The sequence below is a fragment of the Salmo salar genome, chromosome ssa03, assembly GCF_905237065.1.
Source record: "Salmo salar chromosome ssa03, Ssal_v3.1, whole genome shotgun sequence".
NCBI classification, from domain to species: Eukaryota; Metazoa; Chordata; class Actinopteri; order Salmoniformes; family Salmonidae; genus Salmo; species Salmo salar.
Genome location: NC_059444.1, coordinates 8,164,162 through 8,174,714, shown reverse-complemented (window position 1 = coordinate 8,174,714; position 10,553 = coordinate 8,164,162). Strand labels below are relative to the sequence as shown.

At 41.8% G+C, this 10,553-nt stretch overlaps 1 protein-coding gene across 4 annotated transcripts in view; it reads right to left on the bottom strand.

The window, feature by feature from the left end:
* faim2a (Fas apoptotic inhibitory molecule 2a) overlaps positions 1-9,777 on the bottom strand; it is a 15,632-nt gene extending 5,855 nt beyond the window's left edge. Inside the window, exons 1-10 of one of the 4 annotated variants that reach the window (XM_014188263.2) lie at positions 9,688-9,777; positions 8,394-8,599; positions 7,165-7,289; positions 4,197-4,261; positions 3,251-3,304; positions 1,687-1,737; positions 1,122-1,161; positions 906-943; positions 649-736; positions 1-21 (exon numbers count right to left, since the gene is read on the bottom strand). The exon at positions 1-21 is cut by the window's left edge and continues 75 nt beyond it. In XM_014188263.2, coding sequence (XP_014043738.1) covers positions 1-21; positions 649-736; positions 906-943; positions 1,122-1,161; positions 1,687-1,737; positions 3,251-3,304; positions 4,197-4,261; positions 7,165-7,289; positions 8,394-8,565 — 654 coding nt within the window. In that variant the 5' untranslated portion in view covers positions 8,566-8,599; positions 9,688-9,777. Of the gene's footprint in view, positions 22-648; positions 737-905; positions 944-1,121; positions 1,162-1,686; positions 1,738-3,250; positions 3,305-4,196; positions 4,262-7,164; positions 7,290-8,393; positions 8,600-9,395; positions 9,650-9,687 lie in introns of those variants that run through there. The other 3 variants (XM_014188258.2, XM_014188281.2, XM_014188255.2) reach the window with 3 other exon arrangements.
* Between the last annotated feature and the right edge of the window lie 776 nt (positions 9,778-10,553).

The following is a 10,553-nucleotide window of genomic DNA, read 5'->3' as shown; positions in this document are numbered from 1 at the left end:
GTGACACGACGTAAAATCAACCTGGAACACAACGTCAAGACAAGACCGAAAACCAGGGGGCCACGTTCAGCAGGCAAACATAGCAAATAGAAATGTAATGAATAGAGCAGAAATGATTCATTATTTTACATGTCAGTGAGGCATCTGAACGTTCCATTACGTTTTTCTCTCTGCTGAATATGACTAAGCATGTCATGACGTCAAGTCAACCGAGTTAAATGATCAAAATGACGTCAAGTCAACCGAGTTAAATGATCAAAATGACGTCAAGTCAGCCGAGTTAAATGATCAAAATGACGTCAAGTCAACCGAGTTAAATGATCAAAATGACGTCAAGTCTACCGAGTTAAATGATCAAAATGACGTCAAGTCTACCGAGTTAAATGATCAAAATGACGTCAAGTCAACCGAAAGTTAAATGATCAAAATGACGTCAAGTCAACCGAGTTAAATGATCAAAATGACGTCAAGTCAACCGAGTTAAATGATCAAAATGACGTCAAGTCAACCGAGTTAAATGATCAAAATGACGTCAAGTCAACCGAGTTAAATGATCAAAATGACACTACTTCCACAAAACAGAATGATTTAACTTGACAAGAGAGAAACACAGATTGTGCTCTTCGCCATCTGCTTGTAACAGCTCACCTTGGCCTGGAAACAGAAGAGCGTGATGAACAGACACACCATGGCGGTGATACCCACACACAGCATCACCACTTTAGTGTTGTGGTAGCTATGGACACAGAGGAAGGATAACCAAGTTACTACCACCTCTGATACACACTCACACACAAAGTGACCCGTCATACACTCAACAACAACAACAACAAAAAGGTCACTAGACAGCATTTCCACACATGTAGAAAAAGAGTGGACAGTCTACATTCACACACACAATTTACCTAGCCAGCATTCCTGCCATGTAAGACATTGCCAAAGTCTGGAGACAAGAAGAGAATCACAAACACAAAAATATTACAGAGTAGTATGTATAGTATGAATTGCGCCTCACATCATTTGGAGTACCACAATGTCAGTAAAATGGTCATAATATCATCGAGGCACTAACTAAGCATACCACTAACTATCAAGATGCTGTACCTCTGGCTGATACTTACAAATATCCCCAACAGAATGAGGTTGGTGGGATACTGTCGCCTGTAAAAAATTTAAAAAAGACAACGGGATACAATGACAACATTTTAGTATGAACAGAGCACCAATTCATGAGATAAGACTTGAGAAGCTTAGCCAGATAAAACCTTTTCAATATTTTTTTATTTAAAAAATCAAATAGCCATCAATAAAAAATAGATCATGTTAAAGTCAAGTGCCTCCATCTTTTAGTTATGAAAGTATGTATTGAGAATGTTGTAAAGAAGAAGAATAAAAAGGCAAAGAAAGTGGTAGAAATACAAAATAATAGTAAAAGTAAAGCTGGTAGTATTGACCAACTGGTAGTATTGACCAACTGGTAGATTGACCAACTGAGCCACAGGGGACCTGTAGCTCAGTTGGTAGAGCATGGTGTTTGCAACGCCAGGGTTGTGGGTTCGATTCCCACGGGGGATCAGTACGAGAAAAAAAAATAAAAGAAATGTATGCATTCACTACTGTAAGTCGCTCTGGATAAGAGCATCTGCTAAATGACTAAAATGTAAATGTAAAGACTTGGCTTCTTACCGGGCACTTGTGCTGCACACTAGGACCAGGTATGCCCCCATGAAGGTAATGCTGGAACAGGAACAGTTGTGTGGTCAGCAGTTATGACGGGTCAGTTCAGAGTACCATATGAGTGCACCTAAATCCAATAACGACAACACCACATCTAAAATGGTGGGAATACCACCGAAAATAACAACATTCACTGAAGGATCAACACCAGTGGTCGCCAACCTTTTCTGAGTGAAGATTACTTTCTGAGTCAAAATGCAAGGCAAGATCTACCCCTCAGATTTCTTTTAAACATGACTTAAAAAACATAATCCTATGCAACATTAACCAATTAAAAACAGTTCTGTAGCATTGAGGTTTGTGCAGTAGGCTATAGGCCCAATACATTATCACTACATATTGGCTATACTTGAATTGCCCTGCCAATGTTGTTCTTCTGAGACCATTTTGAAATTATATTTACAAAATGTAGGTCTATGATCACACTGGTAATAGATCATTTGTTGTATTACTTGTGAAGCACAGCTGAGTGAGCGTAATAATTGGCTTTTTCTTTTTACTGGCCTGACGGCCTGCATCTGATGGTCAGTCAGTGGGGAAGGAGGGAGCAGCGGTAAGGCTGCCTCTCACCCATCTCACCCTCCTTCCTCTCTCCCTCCCTCCGCTGACAAAAGGGGTCACGGTCTTGCAGCTGATGGCAAAACTTAAGTTGCATTGCATTACTTCTGCCTCATGCACCAATTCATGTTTACTCCAATGACCAGAGAAAGTGAAATATTCCTCGATATTAAAAAAAAGAGACGCTAATAATAATAACAAGTGTAACGGAACACTTTGCTTTAGCCATTCATTGCAGCTACAGTGCATTCTATGGTTTATAAAAGTGTTGAACAATGTATTGTGCTGAATAACAAATTAAACATGAACTTACTCATTAAAACAGCAGCTCTTTGTTGTATTCGTTGAGTCTCTCTCTAGTCGTGGTTTCAATAGTTTTTAAAATCTCAAAGTATCAACTCTGCAGAGCGTCCGAGGCTTCTTTTTTTTTTTAACAGTCTACGGCGCGAGGAAACTGTACAGGCACCGTGATCTGAGCTATCTGATTGGCCAGCGGTAGTCCTATAGGTGCACTTGATTTGCTCTCTGGGTCTGCCAGGTAGGCGGAGTTCTACCTTCAGACATATGAAATGGTTCAAAATGGAAACACTTTGCCTTCCCGGCGCTAGGGCTGCTGAATTAAGTGCACCTACTGTCAACAGCGTGAAATGAATACTAAAAAATAAGAACGCAAGGATTTTTTTTTTTTTTAACAGAAATGTTTTGAGACCGACTAGGAATCCCTTGAAGATCGACCCGTCGATCGCAACTGACCGGTTGGTGACCAAAGATCTACACAATAAATGGACAAGTTGCTGCTTTCAAGGTAAGAAAATGTCTTCCCTTTTAAATACCCAACTTCGAGGTGAACATTGGGATGAATCATCCTTACCTTTAAGTCATTTTATGATATGCATCAAGTCTTAGTTTACCAGTTTGGCATTGGTAGACGGCACATAATGTTGGAGATACTCACTATGAGGCAAGGTAGAGGATTCGATTGTACTGCACAAACTGCCGGACTGGTTCACTGTAAAGTTGAGTGAGAGAGAATACATTAGTTTTTAACAACTTATGAATGGATGGGCACCCATTTTTCATTCCAGATATATAGAGATTTTTTTTTACTTAGCCTCATCTTTATCAAACCATCCAGTGAGAAGCACACAGCATGTACCGAGTGTACAAAACATTATGAACACCTGCTCTTTCAATGACAGGCTGACCAGGTGAATCCAGGTGAAAGCTATGATCCCTTATTGATGTAACTTGTTAAATCCACTTCAAATCGGCGTAGATGAAGGAATGGGAGGAAACAGGTTAAAGAAGGATTTTTAAGCCTTGAGACAATTGAGAATGTATGCCATTCAGAGGGTGACTGGGAAATACAAAACATTTGTGCCTTTGAGCGGGATATGGTAGTAGGTGCCAGGCGCACCAGTTTGTGTCAAGAACTGCTACGCCGCTGGGTTTTTCCACACTCAACAGTTTCCCGTGTGTGTCAAGAATGGTCCACCACCCAAAGGACATCCAGCCAACTTGACACAACTGTGGGAAGCATTGGAGTCAACATGGGCCAGCATCCCTGTGGAATGCTTTCGACACCTTGTATAGTCCATGCCCCAACGAAATGAGGCTGTTCTAAGGGCAAAGGTGGTGGCAATGCAACATTAGCAATCTGTTCTTAATGTTTTGTACACTCAGTATATATTAGAAGTTGAGAATACATTTTTGATCACAATATGGAGACAGCATTTTCTAACGAAGCATTTGTACACGTGCAAAGTTTGCACATGTTAAGGTGTTTGGGGTTTATTCCATTCGGAAAATAACCAGAGTTTGCCAGTTAAAAAAAAAAATGCTTTGTGAAATTGGGCTCTCAAATGTTTTCTGGAGTGTAGATTCATGTTAGTGGCCATCACCAAAACGTGAAGAGAGCCACGATACCAAAGGTCACCAACAGTTGGACCATGAGGATGGAGAAAACCTGAGGATAGAAATAAGACCGGTTAGAGCGTCTCTCACAAGAGGCCAGCTGTGAGAACTACACAATACTGAGACAGACGACACTATTGGGCTTTACACAGTACTGAGGCGAATCGAGCCGAGCCAAACCAAGCTGCACTGAACTGGCCTGGTAACCATCCAACATAGTTGCCGAAGAAGATAATGTAAAAGTGACAGCGCAGTTTAGTTCAGGTCGGCACGATAGATTGTTTCACACTATACTATCTACCAGATAAGATTGATCTACGTTTCTATGGTTACATCTAGTGCTCTACTGATGAAATACCACTCACTGTTGACACATGATTTCACGTTCTGACGGTAGTCTTTTGACAGTGATGTAAAGAGTGTTAAAAAAACAATAGGACAGTGTCAGAAGAGGACGATTGAGAGAAGAGTTAATGAAAGACTAAATGGGTCATTCCATATCAAAATGTTATTTTTTTAATTTAAGCAAGGCAAGTCAGTTAAGAACAAATTCTTATTTACAATGACCGCCTACCAAAAGGCCTCCTGCATGGCATGCGGGCCTGGGATTTAAAACAAATTTAAAAAATAAATACAATATAAATATAGGACAAAACACACATAACGAGTGGTAAAGACCATGTAGCCACTCGAGAGCACCCTTACCTGCCAATCTATAAATTATGTCTCCGTAATCTAGCATGGGTAGGATGGTCAGCTGAATCAGGGTTAGTTTGGCAGCTGGGGTGAAAGAGGAGCGATTACGATAGAGGAAACCAAGTCTAGATTTTACTTTATCCTGCAGCTTTGATATGTGCTGAGAGAAAGACAGCGCACCGTCTAGCCGTACTCCCAAGTACTTGTATGAGGTGACTACCTCAAGCTCTAAAACCTCAGAGGTAGTAATAACACCTGTGGGAGGAGGGGCATTCTTCTTACCAAATCACATGATCTTTGTTTTGGAGGTGTTCAGAACAAGGTTAAGGGTAGAGAAAGCTTGTTGGACACTAAGAAAGCTTTGTTGTAGAGCATTTAACACAAAATCCGGGGAGGGGCCAGATGAGTATAAGACTGTATCATCTGCATATAAATGGAGAGAGCGCTTCCTACTGCCTGAGCTATGTTGTTGATGTAAATTGAGAAGAGCGTGGGGCCAAGGATTGGTGACGGGCAGTGGCTGAGACAGCAGATTTTCTGACTTAAAACACTACACTCTTTGACAGAGGTAGTTAGCAAACCAGGCCAAAGACCCCTTAGAGACATCAATACTCCTTAGCCGGACCACAAGAATGGAATGGTCTACCGTATCAAAAGCTTTGGCCAAGTCAATAAAAATAGCAGCATATTGCTTAGAATCAAGGGCAATGGTGACATCATTGAGGACCTTTAAGGTTGCAGTGACACATCCATAACCTGAGCGGAAATCAGATTGCATACCAGAGATAATACTATAGACATCAAGAAAGCCAGTCAGTTGATTGATGAGTTTTTCCAACACTTTTGATAAACAGGGCAAAATAGAACAGTTAGGATCAGCTTGATCTCCCCCTTTAAATAAAGGATGAACTGAGACTGCCTTCCAAGCAATGGGAACCTCCCCAGAAAGGAGAGACAGGCTTTGCGATGATAGGGGCAGCAACCTTACAGAAGAACGGGTCTAAACCAACTGACACAGATTAACACAAGAAAGAGGATTCTGACACCCACCATCTCAGATGGTTCAGAAATGATGGGTGTCATGACTTGTTGAAACAGGAAGCGGTTAAAAACAATAGATATGGTAACAACGACAAGGAGAAACAGAGTGTGGTTACAACAGGAAGTAAGCTCGTTTTGGTCCTTAAAAAAAAAAAAAAGAAGACTATCCAGCAAGGTAAATATGGACACACTCACTGTGGCCATTCAAGAAGGGCACAGTGAAATGGCCTAGCTCAGGCAGAACAACATTTAGACACGGTGGTGCTACACATTAGTGCTGTATATAGGGTGTTCACTCACTGCTGTGTGTGTGTGTGTGTGTGTGTGTGTGTGTGTGTCAAAACGTTGTTTTCTTTGCCCTATGTCATTATCAATTACATAGAATGAATCATTAGATTGTTGAGGCTATAATATTGTAGAAAACAGACTTGTACTTGACAGTGTTGATGAAATAAAAACGTTAATTTGCTGTGACCGTTGCTAGTTTAGACTGCACCGCTCTTGGTTGTATCTCTTCCATATTTGGTATGTGAGGTGGTAACATTTGGAGGCGTTTCCACTGGTTGGACCAATCAAAATCAACTTGATACCTTTGTAATTTTCACCTACAGATCCTTGGCTTTCAGTGCCTATATTGGCGATCAAACTAAGTTGAGAGGGGCCGTTTCTATGGCAATTTAAAGGAAAAGACTCAGAAAAACACAGTGAAAAAAGGGAGAAGATTGTCTTCGCGGAGGGTGGATATTGAAATTCAGTCTTAGCTTTGTAAATTAATATATATTTAGTCCCCGTTTTGTATTCAGAGACATGGGGTTTGGACTACTGTTTTTCTGACATAATTTTCTATTGAATGGACATTTGTATAAACCTTGAATTAATTCATCCTTTCATGGGTGAACATTATATCAAGCACTAGGTGTAAATATAGGAAAGCAACGCAGAGAAGTTTGGAAGAAAAAGTTGTCCAGAGAACTCATTAGAAATTGATGGCCGATTGATCAAAAGTGCTTAGCTATTCCATGAATGGCTTATTTCTCGATCACTGTCTTGTATCAGAAACACCTGTAAATTATACAAATCACCATTAATAGCATACAGCAGAGAATTTTAACCGAACCAAAACCTCATCCCCCACCTCTTGAACGTGATATGGCGGTGAGCCTTTTGTCAATAAAAATATGTTGACAAAAGGAAAAAAAGGACACTAGAGCCTCTCACCTTGCGAATGAACATGCGTCGGATGTTCTTGTCCTCCCAGCTGCTTCCATCCAAGCTGTCGCTGGTGCTGGGGTCGGAGAAGGGAGAGGACATGTCGGAAGCGTAGGGGTTGGTGTAGCCCGGGCCTAACAGAGGCAGAAAAAGAGAATTAGAAGGGGAGAGGAAAACTGGGCAAATAAAGTAGCACTCATTTCAGAACAGACCGTGTCATTAAAAACTCAGGTCATAACTTATTGCAACAACAAAAAGGTTGGGATGCAACAGATCTGGAGACTGTATTGCAAATCCACACTCGTTTTACATGTATAAGCTAAAAAGCTATTTTCTGGACATTGTACAATGAAGTTAGTGACCTGGTCTCTTTTAACGTGATCATTTTGCAGCGATACAAATTGGGTCCAGAGGGTGTGGGGGGAATGAAAAGACAATACTCTTGGGAATAACAGTGGCCACGCACTGACCACACCAAGACAGTTATGATGAACAAGCAAGGCTAAACTCTGTCCATAAAACAGGACTAGGGAGAACGTTATAAAACGGGACTAGGGAGAACGTTATAAAACGGGATTAGGGAGAACGTTATAAAACGGGGTTAGGGAGAACGTTATAAAACGGGGTTAGGGAGAACGTTATAAAACGGGGTTAGGGAGAACGTTATAAAACGGGGTTAGGGAGAACGTTATAAAACGGGATTAGGGAGAACGTTATAAAACGGGGAGAACGTTATAAAACGGGGTTAGGGAGAACGTTATAAAACGGGACTAGGGAGAACGTTATAAAACGGGACTAGGGAGAACGTTATAAAACGGGACTAGGGAGAACGTTATAAAACGGGACTAGGGAGAACGTTATAAAACGGGACTAGGGAGAACGTTATAAAACGGGGTTAGGGAGAACGTTATAAAACGGGATTAGGGAGAACGTTATAAAACGGGATTAGGTATTTTGGTTTTTTTTTGGGATCCCCATTAGCTGTTGCAAAAGCAGCAGGGTCCACACAAAACATAAAACGTAACATAATACAGAACATCAATAGACAAGAACAGCTCAAGGACAGAACTACATTAAAAAAAAAATAAAGGCACACGTAGCCTACATATCAATGCATACACACAGACTATCTAGGTCAGGAAGATTAGGGAGAACATAAAAAAAAAGGGGGTTAGTTAGGACATAGCAATTCCATTTCTATAAGATAAGGAGGTAGACCATGTTGCCCCTCGACTCACTGGGACTGGGGTGCACGTAGGCCCAGCTGGTGTGGATGGGCACTGGTGGAGGGGGCATGGGGGGCAGGTTGTCACTGTAGGGGGGCATTGCCACCATCACTCCACCGTACGTCTGCTCCTTGTCCCCTGCCATGGCTTCAGCATAACTGGGCGGGGCGGCCGGTAGACTCATGGGTGAGGTGAGGCAGTCTGTGTGGGGGAAAAAGCTGAGGATGACAAAGGACGTTGAGACTTAAACAATCCTTAACTTCTTTCCCCTCAACTCCACTCTGAAGGAACCAGATAGACCTGAGCAGTGTGTCAGGAAACCAAACTCTCCATAGCCATTAGAAGGCTACACGTCTCCTGGCTGTCCGTTCAGAACTGCAAACATTGAAGGGGTAAACGTAAGGCAGGGGTGCCAAGCCTCCTCTCAGAGAACTGCTGCAACTGCAGGCTTTTGGTCCAGCCCTGCATAAACACACTTAATTCAACACCGAGGAGAAGTTGATTAGTCAGGTATGTTAGACTGGGGCTGGTTCAAAATCCTGCACGAGAGACCATGGCATGACAGGTAGCTGTTCTTAAATAATATTTGTTGGCTAGTTAGCTAGCTACTAACGTTAGTGTTCACTAGCTCTCACAAGGTGAAAATATTGATTCTGCGCGTAGCAACACAACAGGTGGCTAACTCAACTCTAGCTAGCAAGCTATTAGCCGAGGTTCTATAGAAGTCTAACATATTAGCTAGCATCACACAAATGCATTAAAACGCATAATCTGTAATGTTACAATTGACACTATTTGCCATCGTTGCTAAAACGAGAATGAACAGCTAAATTAGCTAGCTAGTTACTGTAGCTAGCTGTAAGCTTGCTAGCTAACGAGTATCACATCCACTTTTGTACTATTAGCCAGGTAACATTATATCTGTTATTTTTACATGTTATTGCTGGACTGCAGATATCCAATAATTTCAAGTTGTCGTACACTAGTTAAATGCCAATGAAACAATATTTTTACCTGTTACACAGTTGCCAATCGTTCAATGACCCAAATAATAACGCGCATAGAAAAGCTTAATGCAATCCGGGATCCTTGAGACGTCCCTAACCTAAAGGCTGGTTTAGACTTTGTCTATCTTCATGTCTGTAGACAATTCGAATGCGACAAGTGTCGCTGGTCAAAACTACATTTAATTTATACTTCGGTAGAATGTTTATAGACTGTCGGTTTCCCTGTGAAACAGACAGATTTTTTTATTTTTTTAATAAATCAACTTTGACCCTGTCGCTGCGTCCGTTGTCATGGTTACCTGAGAGCCGGCGCACAAATTCTAAAATCCTCTGGTTGAAATTGGTGCGTTCAAGACAACTGGGAGCTTTTTGGGAAAATATTTTTTTTTTTAAAGAGGTTAAATCATGACGTCCTTGATCTTCCGGTCGGAACTCTACAGAGGGGCCGAGTTCCCAAGTTGGATGACCATTCAAATCGATTTTTCCCCATTCAGGGCTTGTTTTTTTCCCCCAAGTTCCCAGTTATTTTGAAAGCACTGAATCCAGAAGTCGGGGAGATTTCCGAGTGCCCAGTTCCGAGTTGTTTTGAACGTGGCATAAGTCCTGCTATTAAATGCAAGTGTTTTAGCCTAGCTAGGTGCTTTCTGTGGTGGTGGGTCAAGCCAGCAGAAAATTTGGAGCGTTGTGCCGTGATTGGCTCAGTGTTGTGTTACTCATGGGGACACTACGTCACCGCCAAGTCTAAGGGTAGAGCTAGAACATTTTAGCCCCTTGGGTGCTGCCATAGAGTTATATTAGAAGTGCCCATCCAAGAAGGCTCAAGGTCATTGGCCACAGATAAAATGAAGTCAAATCACGTTATATGTACAGTAGCTTTGATTGGACTGATCATGTCAATGTAACCGATGTGAAATAGCTAGTTAGTTAGCGGTGGTGCGCGCTAATAGCGGTTCAATCGGTGACGTCACTCGCTTTGCGACCTTAAGTAGTTGTTCACTTTGCGTTGCAAGGGCCGCAGCTTTTGTGGCGCGATGGGTAACGATGCTTCGTGGGTGTCAGTTGTTGATGTGTGCAAGGGTCCCTGGTTCGAGCCCAGGTTGGGGCGAAGAGAGGGACGGAACTTACACTGTTACATCAACATCATACTTTCAAAATCTTAGCTAAC